We start from the raw sequence: 20,142 nt of genomic DNA on the forward strand, positions 1-20,142 counted from the left end.
TCTCTCTCTCTCTCTCTCTCTCTCTCTCTCTCTGTCTCTCTCTCTGTGTCTCTCTGTCTCTCTGTCTCTCTCTCAGAGATGAAGCCAGAATATTTTAAAAGAAATAATAAGAATTTTTTTTAAATGAAAGAAGTAGAAAAAAAATTGGAAAAGAAATGAGACCTAGGGAAGAATTATTTGGAGAGATAATTAAAAGGCTGGAACAAGAAATATAAGGATACCAAGAGAGACTCATCCAATACCTTACTCAAAGTCAGACATGGTATATCTTAACAACATTTCCCTATCATGCCTCAGAGTAGTTTTTTTCTAAAATATATTAATATATGCATACATATGTTTAAAAATTATAAATGTCCCTTTTTAAGTAAACCCTTTTTGCTGCCATATTCAAGTCATGTGACCCACACCATCAGATTTATTTTCTCCTGCAAATTCTTGGGTCCTTTCACTGATATTTTTCCTGTATAATCATTGTTGCTTTCTTCAGCTTATGACTTGGCAACTTTATCTCTCTTTATTTCTCTCTTTTTCTTAATTTTCAGTTTAATGCCTTCCAGATCAGACCATCAGGTCTTTAAGCAAATATATTTTTCTTAGTCCTGAGTGGATGCATTCTATTCCCAGCCTAAAGCCACTTTCCTTTATCGTAAGACATTGTCTTGAAATTCAGATCCCACTTTTCAATGCCATCTTTGTAACCAGCTGTTTGTTCTCCTTCCACAGCCTTTTTTCTCTTGCAAGGAACCTAACATTCAGATGGTAGCATTAATGAAAATAACCCCTGAGACCCCACTTCCTTCAGTTTATTGCTGAAGACTTCATAATCCATTAAAATGCTTTCTATTCTGGGCTTGTCCCACCAGTATTATTCATTCCCACATATGAATATTGGTTGCCAGCCTTGACAAGTCTCAGGAAGTTCTTTGAATCCTAAGATTGCATCCTTTTTTTGGTTGCCATTGTCACACTGTTGATTCATTGATCTTGCTGTAAATTTAAGGAAAGTTTCATTCAACTCACATGAAACTGAAATGGCAAGAAAAAAAGCTAAATAATATTGTCTATGAGACTATAAGTTTCATGAAGGCAGAAACTGTTTTTTTTTCTGTTTGCTCATTATGAGTCAAGTATTAGGGGATTCAATGTGAGTCAATTGCCACCCTCAAACTTTTATAATTAGGAAATATAGGAAACATTTCTTCCATTTATAAAAGAAATCCCCTTTAACTTGGTTATGACAGTTTGACTTCTCATTTTTTTCCTGCCTAAAAGAAAAAAAAATTATAGAGTTACTTCGGATTCTTCTTGAGGTTTGCCCAAACATACAAAGTGATATTTTCATCTTTAATGATCTTCGCCAAGTTTCCACTGTCAGTATCTACTAAGGAACTGGCTTCCTGGAAATCAACAACAAAAAGTAAAGTTGAAAAACTTAGGAGTCTCCTTACTGTCCAACAATCAATGAATCAATCAACAAGCATTTATTTAGTACTTACCACATGACAGGCACTGTTCTAGGTGCCAGAGATGCAAAGGCAAAAGAAAAACAGTCCCTGCCTTCAGTGGGCTTACATTTGATTGGGGGATGACAACATGTGCATCTATGTGTACGTACCAAAATAAATACATATCAGTTTTAACAGAGAATATTTAGCTGCTGGGAGGAATAGGAAAGGTTTCATATAAAAGACAGTACCTGAACTGAGTCTTGAGGAACAGTATGAAGGCCAGTATGGCAAGACTCTAGAATGTGTGAAGAGGAGTAATGTGTAATAATGCTGGGAAGGTAAGTTGGAGTCAAGTTAGGGAGAGCTTTCAATATCGAATATAGAAGTTTATATTTGACCCTAGAGATGCTTGGGAACCACTAGAGTTTATCGAGTAGGAAACAGATATCCTAATCAAGATTATTACTATTTAATCATTCTGGCAGTGACAATAGGATCATAGAAATAGACAACAGAGCTGTACAGAACCTCAAAGGTCATCTAATTCAATCCCTACATTTTCAGTATGAGGAAACCGAGGTCCAAAGAGGCTTGCCCCAGGTAGTACACCTCAGAAGTGGGTCATGAACTCAACAAGACTATACTACCTTGGACAGGACAATGTGAGTTCCAAGTGCCTCTTGTGTCATGGGAAATCAGGAACTGCCTTGGGGCATCTTGGTTCAGAGGCTGCTCCCTATGTGGGAGATGAGGAGGTGCTGAGGGCCACAGTCCAGTTGCTGGCTCACAAGGACATCTCTCAGGTGACTGCTCGCTTGATGAGCAGCAGCTGACATGGCTGGTTCAGCCCCCTCTTCCACTGGTTCACCTTCCCCAGGCATGAGGAATTCATGCCTGAATCGAGCTCACTTTAAAAGTATATAAGGAGCCAGTTTTCTTCCTCCCAGACGCTGCCTGTGTGCCCTTCCTTCTTAGAATAAACTACTAGTCATTTTTCTCCCTCGCCTCTGGTCTCTTCAGTCCCTCCTGAGAATACAACCTAAGGCTGGCCCTTAGGTTAGGGGAGTTAGCGGTCACTTACACTACCTTAGAACAAGTAATAAAGATGGAACATATGGAAAGAAAGAAAGAAAAAATCCAATGGTGTGTAGTGTAAATTGCAAGAAGGTCCACAATTTTGTTGCTGACATGGATGTCAGAGAAAATGTTAGTCCCATCCAGATCCTTTCAGTCTTGGATATTTGCCTGGACCACAAGGGGCATGAAGTAGACTAAAGAAAAAGACTGAAAGGCACTTTTTTTCACAAGTACACTGGGGTCAAAGAATAGCAGTTGAGGTAGAAGAGAGGAATTCAAAAGACAGAATAAATCTAAACCCAAATTTCTGTTAGTTTTTGTTGATAGGCTGTTGTATCTAGAGGCCTAAACTCAAAGAAAGAACTGAAAATAGTCTGATGCTAAACTCAAAGAAAGAACTGAAAATAGTCTGATGCTATGTAGAAAGAAAACAAGTTTCCTCCTTGTGGAAGAGAGATCACATAAGCAGTTGTGATTCAATTTTAAGTGCAACAGATGATACTGAAGAAGCTGAAAAGAGCAGCCTAGAAAAGATGACATAGTAAAGGCTTGCAGCACAATAGCCTATAATTGAAGGATACCACCAGAGCAGCTGATGTTAGCCCCAAGACAGAAGGCCGGAATAAGAGGTAAGCAGTGGTACTGAGAAGGATGATTCAACAGGAAAACTACCCCAGAAATATAAGAGTTGTCTTGGCCATGAATATTCTTAGGCCATGAGTTATCCTAACACATGAGCCCTCAATATGCATGCCCCTGCTTATGTTCCTCCCACCACTGATGGCATAGTAATCTGTAATAGGATATATCCCTGTGAGTATGGCAAGAATTTGATGCCATTTATTTTGCTAGTCTATTTAATTAAAAACTGTTTGTTTTGAACTAACATCTCTTCTGACTGATCTGGTAAAGAAACATTAGTAGTGGCTTGTGAGTTGTGATTTTTCAGTAGAAGCTGACTCTAAATGGGCTTTAAACCTGGGGTAGCTTTCAAGAGATTGCAAGCTGCAAAGAAATTTTTATCACCTCAAATGCCTGTCAGTTTTCTGTACACCATAGATGAAAAATAAAGGTTTGCTGAATAAGCAAATGAATGAATATAGGCTTACTCAGCTTCTTTATTTAAAAGAACATTTTTTCCTTTATTAATTAAATTATCTGAGTAATTTAAAAATAAAATTGTCCCTTAAGTTCCCAGATGTCAATTCTTAATTATAGAGCCTATTCCCATTCTTTTACACTGAAATGGTAACTCCTTTTCAAGTCATTAACAAGCATTTATTAAGAACTTCTTACTCTGAGCCAAGCACTGTGCTTTCTTAAATAAAGACCATGCCCTGGGAACTTGTAGACTGTAATTACTGCTGTGCTTTACTATGCCTGCAGATACCAAAAATCCAGTTGACACAGAATTTAGAGGCTTTCCTGATGATGAGGAGTAAGGTGGATTTTAGCATAAGTAAGGTAGATTTTAGTGTGTAAAGTGGATTTTTGTTATTATATCATAGAGTTCAGTTTCCCAGGATCCATAGCCATACCAATATCTTGTTCCCAGGTATTAGATATGAATTCCCACAATTATGGCTCAAAACATCTCCACCACACATATATAGTATTATATAATGATAAATTATATAAACATTTAGTGCAGCTGCACAATGAGATACAGGGATGAGGTGATGCAAACTCTTGAGGCTATTGCTGGCAATATGCCCTCTCTATCTGGTGCCCTATAAAACAGGCGAGCAGTGGTCAAGGAGTGGGGAACCTTAGGGTTGAATGCACAAGCTGGAATGCTGTATGTGCCTCAACTGGCCCCCACTGAGGCTTGAGGGGATTTAGAGGGATGCAGAAGTTGTGCCTGTCTTGATGGACCCCATAAAGAGGTAGGGGTAGTTGCCCCCCGTTCTTGCCAGCCCATGTGAGGAGGGTGATTTAGGGAATGCTGTAGGACTTTGTGTTCCCATTATCGGCAATCCTCTTCTAAGAAACTAGACTAGAATAAAGGAAGCTTGTTAATAACCCCTGCTTAGTTTCTTTCCTGTCTGACCAGATCAAGAGTGAACCTGAGCTAGCAGTCCTCCTGTGTGCTGTGTTTATCTGTCTTACATGAGGAAAAGACCACAGAAGCACAAGCTCGCAGAGATGGAGACTTTCAAAACCATCTAGTCCAACCCATACCTGGTAAAGAATCACACTACAATCAATAGCCCCTATAAACAGGCTGTCCAGCTTTTGCTGAAGGATTCTGAGTGAGAGTCTACTCTCTCTCTCCCAAGACAGAACATCAAATTCCTGAACAGCTCTAACTTTCAGGAAATGCTTGCTTACACTGAGTTTCAGAGTGATTGCACCCATTGTACCAAGTCCTTCCCTCTGAAGTCAAGCAAAACATAATCACTCCTGAAATCCTTGAAAATAATAGAAATATCCTAAGTCTTCTGCTCTCTAGGGCAAACTTCCCCATGTTTTCTCAGTGATCCTTACAGAGCATAGCCCTTTGTCATACCTCCTTTAGTTACTCTCCAGATTATTTCTGTCCCACCTAAAATGTGGTCCCCCAAATTGAAAAAAAAAATCCAAATGTGTTCTGACCATGGGTACAGCTGTACTATCTCCCTCCATTTGGATACTTTGTTGTCATTCAACCTTTTCCAACTCTTTGTAACCTCATTTGGAGTTTTCTTGGCAAAGATACCAGAGTGGCCATTTCCTTCTCTAGCTCATAAATTATAGATCAAGAAACTGAGGCAAATAGGGTTAAGTGACTTGCCCAGGGTCACACAGCTAGGAAATGTCTGAGGCCAGATTAGAACTCAGGAAGATGAGTGTTCCTGACTCCAAGGTCCAGCACTCTATCTACTCCACCATCTACCTGCCCCAATTCGAGCACCATGCCTCCTTTAATGCAACTTAAAGATCTGGCTAAACTGCCACATTCCATTGTTAGCTCATACTGAGACTGCAGGGCACTAAAGTTCTCTGATCTTTTTCAGACAAACTGCTGTTGGGAAATAATTCTGATATAAACGGAAAACAGTGGCCAACTTAGATTTTAAAAATATATATGTGAAAATATATATGATTGTATGCATATGCATTTATATGTGTCTATCTACCTATTTATTTGAACACTCATTCATTTGCTTATTTACTTATTATAATGGAAGCAAAGAGAGGCGCTCAAGGATGAGTATAGAAGTGTGGCATGGTTCTCTAAGAGTAGTGTCAAGAATACTAAAGCTCAGAATGAGCTGATTCTGACGAAAAAAGATAACGACAACAAAATAGGGTGTGGTTGGATCAAAGAAGGGATAGGGCTGCTAAGTGTCAGAAGAGACATGGAAGAAATGCTCTGCTGTTACTTGTTTCTATTTAATCTGTCAAGGAGAATTTATTTGGAATGGGGAAAAAACAAACAGAAACAGCTAATGTGGAGCTGATTCTCAAGATTAAGTCAGAGAGTAAGAGAGCACCCAATTCTCCTGAGGAATTCAAATCACCTGGTCCAGATAAACTACTTCTTTAAAAACTTAAACAAGAGGCAGATATGATTGCTGATCCATAGTGATTTCTGAAAGATCATGGAACATAGGAGAGGAATCACAGGACTGGAGAAGAGAAGATCTCATTTGGATGTTTGTGGCTTTTGTTTTGTTTTGTTTTTTGGAGGGGGAAGGCCGGACAATTTGGGTTAAGTGACTTGCCCAAGGTCACATGGCTAGTGTCTGAGGTTGAATTTGAACTCAGGTCCTCCTGACTCCAGTGCCGGTGCTCTGTCCATTGCACCACCTAGCCGCCCCTTGGATGTGTTTTAAATTATAGTCTATTATTAAAAGGTTGGTTAGTGAGTATCTTGAAAAGAAAGAGGAAGTCACAAAGAGTTATCATGGTTTTAGCAAGAACAAATCACTCTAGGCTAACCTCATTCCTTTTTTAACATTTCCTCTAATGTTGTAGATGTAGTGTATCTAGATTTTAGCAACATGCTTATATCATGCCATACTTGTGAGGGGAGGAGGGAGGGAAGATAGAGAGTTGAAGGCTAAACAATAATATAATTAGACACATTCAGAATCAATGAAATAGCTGGGCCCAAAAAGAAGTTATTAATTATTCATTATCAACCTGGAAGGCCATTGCTGTTCATTCTTTTATAGTCCAAAAACTATTCTCCTTAGCAATGAAAGAGAAGCAAAAGGGGATTTGAATATTTCTATCTTCCCTTTATCAACAGCTATTATGATCCCATACGCATCAATTAGCAGGCTGAACTTTTCTTTGATCTGCCTCTTGAACTTTCCACATATTTTTTAAAAAACTGAAGAGGTGCAGGACTAGGTTTGAAATCAAGGTATATAGAATGGTCCAGATGTCTCGAGGAACTTCTTAACATAGCTCCAGCATGTATGGTGGCTATGATTAAAGAGCTTTCATACTTCCCTTATGAGGAGAGGTTCTGGCCACTTTACTGTAGCATACTCCTGGAAGCTACTATGATTTGGCTGGCCCTAAAGAGATGGGCCCAGAAGACAGTACTAGGGAGCAGTGCCTAAAAGAGATGCTGATAATAGCAGAGAAACCCTCCAGAGGAAATTAGATGCCAAGACCAGCCAAGAGTGGCAGAGGAATGCACTCAGGACCAATAGATATGATGTGGCCAACAAGAAGCAGGCATAGTCAGAGGAGCCTAACGGCATCACCAGAAGACATTGGGGTCCTGCAAATATTTGAGGTGTGAGTTATCCCTTTGTATGAGCCCTTGGTGCCTGGTCCCTATCCATGCTCACTGCCCCCCCTGCTGGTATGTATATCTATGGGAAAGCATTCCCTAGGTTTACATGGGGAATGTCCTGGTGCAAATCTTCCTATACTATTTTATTACAAAGCTTTTGCTTTTAACTAATTGAATTCTCTGGCTGATTAGAAAAAGAGTCAATGCCTCAGTGGGGGGTTCATGAGGTACTGTTTTGAGGGGATGTTTCCTTATAGAGGATCTTAAACCTGGAGCAGCTATTCTGGGGGCCCCCACGTGAAAGAAAGAGTCTCAGATGATATATTAATATTGAAAGATAATATGGCACTACAAATGTATTGTATTCCTGTAGCAACTGTTCAGTTTTTTTTTCACCAAGTTTATATCACGTATTATTTAACATAGTTTTGTCAATTCTGGTCAATACTGTGCATGTGGTGAGTATTAGACTAAGTACAAAAGAATTGGATTTCTTTATTTCACAGAATAAATGTCCGGTAGTATTTTTATTTCAATTCAAAAAGGAATAAGTGCAGCTAATAATGCATCATACTTACTTTAAGGAGAGTTTCTGTGGCTTCATTGAATTTCAAGTGAAGGAGTTCTCGCAGTTCTAGGATTGATCCCTGGTACTGTGCTACTTGTTCATCTGTCAGTTCATATGGTGGAGTATCCAATAATATTAATTGTAGTTTCCCAATTAGCTATAATGTAAAAGAATGTCTACATTAATCTCCTGATAAAAGAGGAAATGGGGAAGTGGAAAGAAATAAACATCCCACACTTTATGTTGAGAAATAATGTTCTTCCTATATTCACAAAATATATGCACAATTTTATCATAATTCTGGACAGTGGAAAAGCAAAACATTTGCTTTGAAATTTAGGAGTATTGGTATGCATTCCATCAGATTCAAAACCCCAACAGTTTTCCATCTTATGAAATTCCCAAACTAGGGTCCATACATTCATTGCAACAGTTAGGGATCCCTTATTTACTTCTCATTCATCTTCAGGTGCTACCACTCTGTTCTTGATCCTCCCAGACTCCTCTGCTCTTTCCTCATTCCTCCTCCTGTTGCTGTCATTATCCCAGTTCCTCTGGGGCCGGGGGAGGGGGGTGTTACCACTTTTGTTTTATTCCTGTTGCATCTGCTCCCCACACTTTGACAAAAGGCAAAAGCCACATAGAAGGTCAGAAAGATGATGATGGTGCTGACAAAGAGAAATAGGGAAGTTACAGAGAGGGCTACAAGGAAAGAATCAATGAGATACAAGCTGGTTGTGATCAGAAAAGGTGCATTTCAGAGTTCAGGATCATGGAAAAAGATATAGTGGGATCTAAATTATGAACATTCTTATGTGCAGCTAAGATGGAGTAAAGACAAAGGTCGTGAAAGTTTGGGAGATGGATGAACTAAGTTTCATCTTAAAGTTTTAGGAGGCTGATAACGACAGAGTCTTGGAGGAGACATCAAGTCCCTTGAATATGTGGACAGGCTCTGAGGCACAGGAGAAGATTACATGGGAGCCAGTTGTGAAGTCTTGAGAAAAGAGGGAAAGTGACCTTGAGGCCAGTAGATAATTACACAAAGGATATGGATAGGGTGCTACAGATGGAACGATCAGCCTCATGAGAGGACAGAGTAGTAGGATGGCAAAGAAAGGAATTCTGGAGCTGGTAGTCGTAAGAAAAGAGCAATGCCTGCTTCTGATCCGATTTTTGCTCTGCGTGGCAAGGTAGCAGAGTAGACATACTTGGGAAGTATCATTCAATGATGAAGAGGGTGGTCAGTGATGTAGTACTTTCCAGAGAGAATCGATGGAAAACGTAGAATTTCACTTCATTGCCTACTTTGCTAGAATGAAAACCTTTCATGTAATGAAGACAGTTATAGGCATTTTTCCTCTATTCCACTTTGCTAGAAAGGCGTTGGTGCTTGGCATTCCCCTGACCCTAAATGTTGCAGGAATGAACCCCAGGGAATTTGGATAACCCTTCCTAGCTGTACCCAGGAACATTCAGAGTCATATGTGTATGAGATAATTGGAAAGAAATTCAGATGCTTGGGGAAACGAATATCTAACATGCTTTTCAATGTCTTTACTCTTCTCTGACTGGGTGAAGCAGTGGGGCTGGGAAGTGAGAGAGGAGGTGGGCAAGCAGAAGTACAGCAAGGAAGAAATGCCTCAGACATGGTCAGAGACTTGAGAGACAGATAGAAAATGTGAAATGTCTCTCACCTACCAGAAGCTTGAACTGAAAACACCAATGTAAGAGGGAGGGAAGACAGGGGAGACATAAAGGTGAGCAGAGCAAGAAGGGTTTCTTCTTTTTACATCTGAACTCACCTGCACCCATTTGTGTGATGATGAGTTCTGCATGGCAAAAGGCAATCAGAGGTTCCTACTAGTGACAGAAAAATCAATGCAAAAGGTACTGACTATAAGAGCTTCAATCTTTACTTGGTCCCAAGACATCAAGGAAGAGGAGCCAAGTTTTGGGTCCAAAGTGTGTGAGTCTTCACCTAATGACTGGTCCTTCATGATGGCATGAAAAAATCATTTGGCAACTATATCCCATTATCTATACTATCTTGTCTGCTCATAGAATGAGTGGCTATGGATGAGTGAATGACTAAACAAACCAACCAGTAACTTTTTAATAATTCCTGGGGTCAGAGTGACATATAGATAGTATGTATGTGTGTGTACATATATATGTTGCGTATGTGTGTGTATGGTCTGAAGAATATAACCATCTAAAAAGCTTATGGTCATATGGTATCTGTTCCAATAGGTATTACTTTATTATTCTGTTGCCATGAGTAAAGCACTGTATAGAGATGCAAATACTCTGTCTACTCCTGTTTGGAGTAATTCCATTATGCCTATGCCATGTGTTTAGGGTCCCCTACTACGATATAAGGTCCTTGAGAGTATGGATTGTTTTATTTGTTGCATTTCTTCCCCCAATACCCAGCACAACACCTGACACATAGTAGAAGCCTAATATACAGCCACTGTCTGGCAGTTAAAAAGATTAGGAGCTACCATGTCTCTACCTAGCGTCAGGAAAGGGTGAATTTCTATGAGATCACAAGGGAATGGTAACCCTAACCTAATGGAGAATACAAAGTAGAACTCCTCCCCACCCCTGCCTTCCTTCTTTGGCACTGTATTAGAATAGCAACACAAATAGAACAAGTAGCACCTAAGTAAGTGAAAGGTTAAGGAAATATAAGATCTTCCCTGTCCATTCATAGGCCTATGTGACCACATGTTCCCTTGTTGTCTTGGAATGGGGGCCATGTTCCCAGGTCCAAAGGTACACAGGTCTTTCAATCATGGACGTCTTGCTGTTTTGAGCTTTGGCCCAGTTCACAGCCTGAGTCTCTTGTGGCTCTGGGCCACATGGATCCAATTAAGTGCTGAGGCATGTAGATTTTCAAGCTTTTCAGTGCAGAGCCAATCAGGTATTGAATCTTTGTTTGAAAACTATATATATTCTGGGAGGTCAGTATTTTGCTTTGGGGCTCACTCATGGGGAGAATGCTTTGCCTGACAACTCTTGATGTCCCAAAGGAGACTCTGTGTAGCCGTTGTTAGGTTCCCCGGCTTTGTGAACCCAGATGTTGGTGCCCTCTGGTCTGATGTTGTGTACAATTAGTTCTGATACTCTGTGAAGACAGTTGGAGCCCTGCCAATTGGATCTTTCTTGAGTACTTATATATCTTTCTGCATTGTTTAATTAAAGTAAGATTATTAACCTCTTTGAAGCTGTCTTTCCTTTAGAAAAGATCAAAGAACCTGTGCTAGCAGCCCTCCTGTGTGCTGGTGTTATTGGTCTTACACCCCCACATCAGCTGCAAGTATCTTTAACAACACAGCAGCAGGCAGGAAGCTTTTAGGTAAAGGACAGGGCATTTAGTGTTTTTCTCTAACAAAGAGAAAGCAGTACTCAATATTCTACTTTTGTCCAGAACAGCCAGAAAGACCTTCAATGAGGTCAATGTTGGAATCAGAAAAGTCAGGCATTATGGTGAAACTGACATACTTAGAATGGTCCAATCTTAACACAACAACAATTTTCCATTATAATTTTGGTTAGGGGGGGAAACCACTGTTTCCTGTTATCTGGACAACTGAAAGTCAATCTGATTTTTAAATTAAATAATTCAGCAATATGGAATTATTGTTAGCTTGTCTGTACTATCTATTTATCCCTTAACCAGAATTTAAGTATGGTTGAACTGATTTGTATTGACAAAATTGTGAAAATTGAAAAAAATCCACAAGGAGATTATAGAATGTGCCCATCCATACTTAACTAACCTTATATTATGGAGTTAATTATTCTCAAAGAACAATAATGTACATGTGCAATTTTATATTCCATTTCTTGATTGAATATTTAAAAATGAGAGAATTACACTTTGTTACTTACATTTAGCACTAGTTTACTCTCTTTCATCACATCATCAATATCTTCATTTCCCTTTTCTTTCCATAAACTAATGAAAGTGTTCATATCTTGGGCTACAGAAGGATCAGGAGTTCCATCACACTCAACGTAATGTTCCCACTGCAAAAGAAAAACTAGTCAAGCTCTCCATTGATAAAATCTCTACCAAAGTATAAAATAAAAAATTTAAGATGAGCTCTATAAAATTGTATTTTTTTACCAATGCAAAAATACGCACATTTAATCTGTAACTACCAAAGCTTTAATAATGCAAGATTATTGCAAGGATCAACTGAAATCAAGCATGTAAAGCACTTATAAACCTTAAAATATGATAAACATTAAACAAGAGAAGCCTTGTTTATCTAGCCCTAACTATTTGGATCTTTGAGATAAACCAGTTAGCAACAGAAAAACTCTCCCTCGTGCACTGTGCTTGAGGGGATCCTATATATCCAAAAGACGTTTACAAAGTGGGACAGCTCCCCATAGTATCTCACCTCTCCAACTCTTCTCTGAAAGGTCTCTCCTGATGAAGGGAGGCTTCTTTTCCTCCTGGGCCAATGAATTTATTTTATAATAATGGATATATAGCACTTTAAGGCTTTATGAAATGTTTCAATTGATCCTCACAACAACCATATGAATGTTACTATAGATATTATTATCCCCATTTTACAAATGAGGAAACTGAGGTTCAAGTCAAGCAAATGTCTCTATTGCCAGGCACTGTGCTAAGTGCTGGAGATACAGAGGTGGGGAAACAGTCCCTGATTTCAAGGAGTTGGAGTCTTTTGTTGGAGACAACATGCAGATAACCATGTACAAACAAGATATGATACATTCAGGATAAAGTGGAGATCATTTCAGAGGGAAGATGCTAAGATTAAGCAGGACCAGGAAAGCCTTTTCACATAAAGTGAGACATTATTAGCTTGGTCTTGAAGGACACCAAGGAAGCCAAGAGGAGGAAACAGGTGCTCTGAATGAAGAACAACCAACCAACATGCTCATCAGCCCCAGGGGGGCCACATCAGGGTTATATGATTCATATAACCAAGTGTTTAGAGTTGGGACTTGAACTCAGGTCCTCCTAACTCCAGGTTTAGTTGATCCAATACATCAAGCCATAGTGCTTCATTTCTTTTTTTCTTTAAAATTCGATTTTATTTTATTTTTAGTTCCAAAATCTCTCCCTCCTGCCCCTCCCCAAACAAAACCCATTATAAATACGCATTGTCATGCAAAACTAATTCCCTCATTAGTCCTGTCTAAAAGGAAGGAAGAAGAGAAAGAAAAAGAGCAGAAAACATGCTTTAATTTATATTCTTGAGTCCACCCATTCTCTACCAGGAAATAGGATATTTCATCGTGTTGTTTTAGTCATTTCAGTCAAGTCCAACTCTGTGACCCCTTTTGCAGGTTTTCTTGGAAGAGATACTGGTGGTTTGCTATTTCCTTTCCTAGCTCATTTTACAGATGAGGAAACTGAGACAAACAAGGTTAAGTGATTTGCCCAGGGTCACACATCTAGTAAGTGTCTGAGGCTGGATTTGAACTCAGACCTTCCTAACTCCAGGCCTTGTAGTCTATCCACTGCACCCATAGCTGCTCATTTCATCATGAGTCCTTTGGAACTGTAGTTGGTCAATGTATAGAATGGTTTCATGTATGTATACATACATCTATATGGCTGGCCTTTTCTAGTGCAGGCTGGAGAGGGAAGGAGACAGTTCAAAATTTAATTAACAAAAATAAAATCAAACAACAAAAAGCTAAACTTACTTTAGAAAGGACTCTAACCTCTTTTTTCCATTTCTCGGCTTCTGAAAAACATTTCTCTAATATATAAAGTTCCTCAAGCTCATCAGTTCTCCTTTGTAGATCCTGTTAGCACAGGAGCAATAGTGAGAATTGATTGACTTAAATTTTAGCTGTACATTTTATAATTAATATCACTAAACATAATTTATTTGAACAGTTTCAAATATAATACAAAAACGAACACAAATTCAAGTTAAATTTTTAGGATTTATCCCTTTCCTGGTTACACTCTGCACTTCCACAGACTTGTTAGTTCTTACTTCCTCTTCAACTGTGCTTCTACTGTCCCCACTGGAAATCTCTATTCTCATCCATTAATCCAGAAGCATTTATTAAGTGATCACCACAAGCAGTTAGTTCCTAGCATTGTGCTAGACACCAAAGATATAAAGACAAAATGTGAATGTCCTTCATCCTTAAGGAGTTTATCTTTTAGGAAGGAAACATGACGTGTGCACGTAAGTAGATAGTGAGTCAAACATTTATTAAGCACTTATTATTTGCCAGACACTGTGTTAAGCACTAGGAAGAGGAAAAAAAGTAAAAAGACAGCCCTTGCCCTCAAGGAGTTTGCAATCTAATGGCAGAGACAAGCCAGTCAAGATATACAAGCTTTAAACTGGATGAATAGGAAGTGGATAGGAGAGGAAAGGCACTAGAATTAAGATGACTAGAAAAGGCTTCCTACAGAGCTGAGACTTTAGTCGGAATTTAAAGGAAGCCAGAGAAATGAAGAGGGAAAGCATGGGGAACATCGAGAGAAAATTCTCAGAGCAAACAGGTGGAGTGTCTTGTTTATGGAACAGCCAGGAGGTGAGTATCACTAGATCAAATCATACATATTGGGGAGTAAGATTTAAGAAGACTGGAGAGGCAGAAGGGGGTTAGGTTATGAAGAGCTTTGAATGCCAAATGGAGAATTTTGTACTTGATCCTGGAAGCAATGGGGAGCCACTGGAGTTTGGGGTTGTAGGAGAGCTTTACACAGTTGGACCTGCAGTTTACGAAAATCAGATTAGTGGCTAAATGGACTGGGGTGGGAGACCAACAGCAGACTATTATAACAGTCCAGGTGTGAGATGATGAGGGTCTGCACCAGTTCTGACAGTGTTAGAGGAGAGAAGGGAGTATATTCAAGAGATATACTGCAATGGTAAAATAGATTGGATATTGGGTAAGTGGGTGCAATGAGAGATGATGAGGAGTCAACAATGACATCTATGTGAGCCTCGGGGACTAGGAGAATGGCGATGCACTCTACAGTAATAGGGAAGGCAGGTGTTTCTTGATGTCTCGTGGAGTCATTGGTTTCCGTCTAGTCTATTCTTGTTTTCAGGGAGCTCATTGTTTGGGAAAGATTTGCCATATTTTCTTCTAGGTTATTCCTTCCAATTCCTTCCTCTATAATTTGATTTTTTTATATTTTTTTTCACTTCTTCTAGTCATTCATGTAGTCTTTGTACAAAACCTATTTTTCCTTTTGAGTCTGTTTACAGTTGTTTGTTTTTTGTTATTTGGAGGGCAATTGGGGTTAAGTGACTTGCCCAAGGTCACATGGCTAGTTTTTTGTGTTAAGTGTCTGAGGCCGGATTTGAACTCAGGTCCTCCTGACTCCAGGGCCAGTACTCTATTCACTATGCCACCTAGCCGCCCCCTCTGTTGACAGTTGTTACAGACTTACTTTCTCCTCCTTTTGGAGGATCCCTAGAGCTCAACTAATTTTTTTTTTATACTGATCAGTATTGTTGCTGGTTTAATCATCTCTTCATCTTTGGTTGGTAAATTAGGCAGTTTTGCAAGGGCCAGGCTCAACCCTTTCTCTCCCCACCCCCTACTTTTGGAGAATGTGATCAGCCTTCGTTGGTCTCACCTGAGTCCCCCAGATTCTTCATATCCTGGCTTTTCTCTTTCAGGATTAGGCCACACTGGATCTTTGAAGTTTAGTTCACTGGATCTTCAGGTTAACTCTATGACATCTTAGTACAGAGTGTCATGGACCTCATAGGCAGCAAGTTTCCTGGGCTTTCTCCCCATGAGCCATTACCATGCTGTGCTACAGTTCCCCCACAGGGATTTCAGGTCCCTACTCTAGGGCTTTCCACCCATTCTGGGGTTTTCTGACCTCCCTGGGATTTTCTCAAGGGTACTTCCTCTCTTGCTTACTACCTTCAGAAACAGGGACCTGCAGGCTACACGTTTCTGACCCATCTCTGACCACAATGAGAGGCTGCCAATTTGTTTGACTGTATTGGTTAATGTTGGCTTTGGTGGCAGGTTTCTGGATTGGTTTTGTGCAATTATGGAGTAAAACAAGACATTTATTGTAGTTTCTCATTGAACTTTTTTATCATTATTCAGTCTGATGAAAACTTTATGTTCTCGCTAGAGTAGTAATGTGAGAGCTGTCTTCCATTCAGTCAAACATCTAGAATCACCCTGACAGCTGCTTCTCAATCCCTTTCACAGATACAAAGGAATTTATCACCTCCCATGTGTGGGTATACTCCAGGACTCTTATCATTGGTCCACTTTTCTCTTCACGCACTCTCTTATCTCATAAGCTAGCAAGGGTTCTACTATCATCTCTGTGCAGATGACTCCCAAATTCTATGTATATATTCCTAATGCCTTTCTTGAACTGTGTAGTCCCACATTATAAATGGCCTATTAAATATTTCCAACTCTGTCTTATACACCTCAAACTCAAACATGCCTAAAACAGAACTGGCTATCATTCTCCCAAACCCCTTCTTCCTAATTTCCCCATTTCTGTCAAGGATACCAATCATTGATGTTTGCAACATAGGACTCATCCTTAACTCTTTACTCACACTCACATGCCATATCCAGGCAGATGTGCCACCTTGCTGATCCCATCACATCTCTCTCCTCATTTCCCTTCTCCTATCACACTACAACCAGCCTCGTTCAGGATCTCATTGCCTCTTGCCTTGACTATTGGAATAGCCTTCTAATTGGTCTTCCTGCCTTTAGTCTCTTCCCCTTTCCAATCCATACCCCCAGACTGCAGCCAAATTGATAATACTCAAGCATAAATCCGACCTTGTCTCTCCCCAGCAAAAGAAGCTCCTGAAGCTCCCTGTTGTCTCTAGGGTCAAAAACAAAAACATAGTCCTCCATTTGGCACAGAAAGTCCTTCACAAACTGGCTCTAATCTGTCTTCCCACACTTATTACACATTTTGCCACTCGTTCACTCCATTGTGAATTTTCACTCTAATTGCTTCCTGTTGCCTGTCCATATCAGTCTCAGATTCCCCTAGTAAATCATCTACAGTCTCCAAATCACTTTGTATTTATGTGTATTTACTTGTCAGTGAACAGGGTGCATGCTGCTTGTAGAATGCAAGCTTCTTGAGGACAGGCCACTGTCTTGCTTCATTATTTATGTTCCCAGCCCTTGGCACAGTACCTAAACTAAAAAATGCTAATTGATATACTCTGATTAATCAAGGAAGATATTTTTATGTTCTAAAAATATATGATAAGTTGGTGGGAGATAGTTTTGGTGAGTGAAAAGGCCATTCTCTTTATCTTTTAATAGGACCCTTGAAGCCTGGGAAGGTTAACTGTCACACTGGCGGCAAGTGGCAGAACTGAGATATGACCCTAGGCCTCAAAACTAAATTCACCTGCCAAGTTTGGTATCCTTTCCAAATGATCCATAATTGAATTGAAGAACTTGAGAGTTGAAAAATATTTCAGTGACCATCTTGTCTAGTCTAAATCCAAAAGTAATCCCCAACTATAACCTACCTGAGATTGGCCAACCAGCCCTGAAAACTTCCAACAAGAGAGAACCCATACCATCGTAAGGCATTCCCTTCTCATTCTGAACAGCTCTAAATGCTAGGAGTTTTGACCTGACATATGTCTAGATGTGCCTCTCTCCAACTTTTACCCATTATCCCTAGTTCTGCCTCCTGGAACTAAACAGGATGACTCTAATCACTATTTCCATATGATTGCCCTCCAAATAGACAGCTCTCATGTCCTACTACCCCCAAGACTTCTCTTCCTCAAGCTAAAGATTCCCAGTTCCTTCCACTGATTCTCATATAACATGGGGGGAAAGGAACAGAATAAGCATCTATATATCACCTACTATGTACCAGACACTGTGTACCAGACACTGTGTAACAGTGCCTGACCTCAAGAAGCTTGCATTCTACAATAGGGCTGCTACTGATATTTTTTTTTGCACATGTAGGTCGTTTCCCCCTTTTCAGCTATGTCTTGAAGGAGGTTAGAGACTCTATGAAGTACAGGTGCCAGGGCAAAGTCACCATGTGGGTGAGGAACAGAGAGGCCAATTAGGTTGGAACACAAAAGGTGGGAAGAAGAATATATTGTAAAGAAAGAGTGGGCCATAAGACCTGAGTCCTGGGAGCAAGTAATTTCAGTGAGTCAGCTTCTGGAGTGCCAAATGACATGAAATGGAAGGTCCCTGGTCTCCACTTCAGAACATACTTGAGTATTCTATGAATGTTTCTGGTTCACTTACCACATGGTAATTTTTAATTGGCTGCTGAGCTAGAATTGGGTGTACCTTCTTCTCCAGCCTGCTCTCCTGACTACCATGCCACAAAAACCTTCTCACCCTAGAATGTCTATCCCTGCTGCCCATTCTCCTGACTGGCTCTTTCCTCCCCACACTTCCATTTTAAGGAAAAAGTCTAGGCTAGTTATGTCCTTATTCCTCTCCAAGCTGTACTGCTGGCTTTCTGGTCTTCCTCTACCATTCCTTCCCCTCCCTTTATAGTTCCCTTTTACACATTGTCTTCCCCATCAGAATGTAAGCTTCTAGAGGGAAGGGACTGTCTTTCTTGCAGTTAGTATTTCTATTCCCAGTGCTTATTAGCACAATGCCTGGATCATTTTTGTTATTGGTGAGTTGTTTCAGTTGTGTCCAACTCTTCACGACCCCATTTGGAGTTTTGTTGGCAGAGATAATGAAGTGGTTTGCCATTTCCTTCTCTGGTTCATTTTACAGATGAGGAACTGAGGCAAACAAGGTTAAGTGACTTACCCAGGATCACAAAGCTAATAAATGTCTGAGGCCAGATTTGAACTTGGGTTCCCCTGACTCCAAGGTCAACATTCTATCCACTGCCCATCTAGCAGCTCTCTGGATCAAAGTAAGTGCTTAATAAATGCTTGTTGATTTGTTGACTTGACTTTCAAAAGGGACTAACTGGCCCAAGGCAAGTCTCTCTGTGTCCCTCTCTGGCTACATTCAGGTAAGGAGGCAAGGACTGCTATAAGCCTCTGGGTGGGAAGACAGCTGTCACTGGTGAACTACTCTCTCCACCTGGGACAGCATGTGGGCCCATGAACATGCAGTATTGTGTCTATTCTTTCATGCTTTAGCATTGAAGATTGAAGATGCTAAGATGTGACCTTATGAGTTTCAAAAGGTCTGGAGAGCCTCCAGTGGTCTCAGAGCAGGAGTCCACATCAAAGTTTATAGGCAGTTGGGCCTACTGGAACAACCAAGACCCAGCCCAGCAAATGACTTACCCCAAAGTCAAGATTCCAGGTCTTACAAGCAAGACGGTAGTTCTGCACATAGGCTAGGCTACATTTGGAGGTAAATCTTGGGGGACCAATGCTTTGTAGAAACTGCTTAAAGGTTGAGCCTACTTCCCAGGGCCTGAGGTGTAGAATAAGAGAGTGTGTTCCTGGGTGTTGAGGGGGTAAAATAAGGTCTATACTTTGTTCTACTGACATCATCTCAGTAAATATCCCTTTGTAACAGATAATTTATATTAATTTGTTAAATGAAGCTGGAACACTAACCACTAGTGACTAATATTGGGGAGAACATACTATAGTGAAGATAGGAAATTATGTGTGTGTGTGTATATGTATATATGTATATATATATATATATATATATATATAAACCTTATTAAAAAAAAAAAAAGAACAACAGCACAAGTCCCATAGCCCTTTAGGGCCAGAACCCTTAGGGAGATTTTTAGTCAATCTTCACCATGAGAACCTGGCCAACTACATACAGCATGTGTGTGTGAACTGGGAAAAGTGTAGAGTCTCACTATGTTATAAGGAGGCCAGAAAGATAGGCTGGGGCCAGGCTGGAAAGGTTTATAATAGCTAGGAGCTTACACTTTATCTAAGATGGGATGGGGGCTCATGAAGTTTATTAAGTCAGGAAGAAATACGCATTGTAACCTCTCCTTCTTTTGAGGTTCAATTTATCCACCCATATCACTCCATCTAGTTCCATATTGCTGTAATATACCAATCCCCACATCACTTCACTTCCATTGTTTTATGTTTATAGACTTATCTTTAATCTTGCTTTTATTTGTAAGAGGTAAGCAATTGATACTTGCCTTAATTTTCACCTGCATTATATCAAATTTCAAATGTTTCTGCAAATTTTACCAGATTTACTCATTCTTTAGCAGTTGACCAAATTAAAAGATAATGTTGAGTATATCTTGAACTTTTGGAGGGGAGAAGGCAAGGCAATTGAGGTTAAGTGACTTGTCCAAGGTCACATGGCTAGAAAGTGTCAAGTGT

At 40.0% G+C, this 20,142-nt stretch overlaps 1 protein-coding gene across 1 annotated transcript in view; it reads right to left on the reverse strand.

Moving 5' to 3' along the window:
- LOC138175789 (dynein axonemal intermediate chain 7-like) overlaps positions 1 to 20,142 on the reverse strand; it is a 93,890-nt gene that overhangs the window by 38,302 nt on the left and 35,446 nt on the right. The window contains exons 5-8 of the mRNA XM_069106267.1: positions 13,535 to 13,636; positions 11,732 to 11,869; positions 7,842 to 7,988; positions 1,297 to 1,400 (exon numbers count right to left, since the gene is read on the reverse strand). Of these exons, the coding sequence (XP_068962368.1) occupies positions 1,297 to 1,400; positions 7,842 to 7,988; positions 11,732 to 11,869; positions 13,535 to 13,636 (491 nt within the window). The remainder of the gene's footprint in view (positions 1 to 1,296; positions 1,401 to 7,841; positions 7,989 to 11,731; positions 11,870 to 13,534; positions 13,637 to 20,142) is intronic.

Source organism: Petaurus breviceps, unplaced genomic scaffold, assembly GCF_028583685.1.
Source record: "Petaurus breviceps papuanus isolate PSGF00001 unplaced genomic scaffold, PetGlider_PUasm1.0 79, whole genome shotgun sequence".
Taxonomy (NCBI): Eukaryota; Metazoa; Chordata; class Mammalia; order Diprotodontia; family Petauridae; genus Petaurus; species Petaurus breviceps.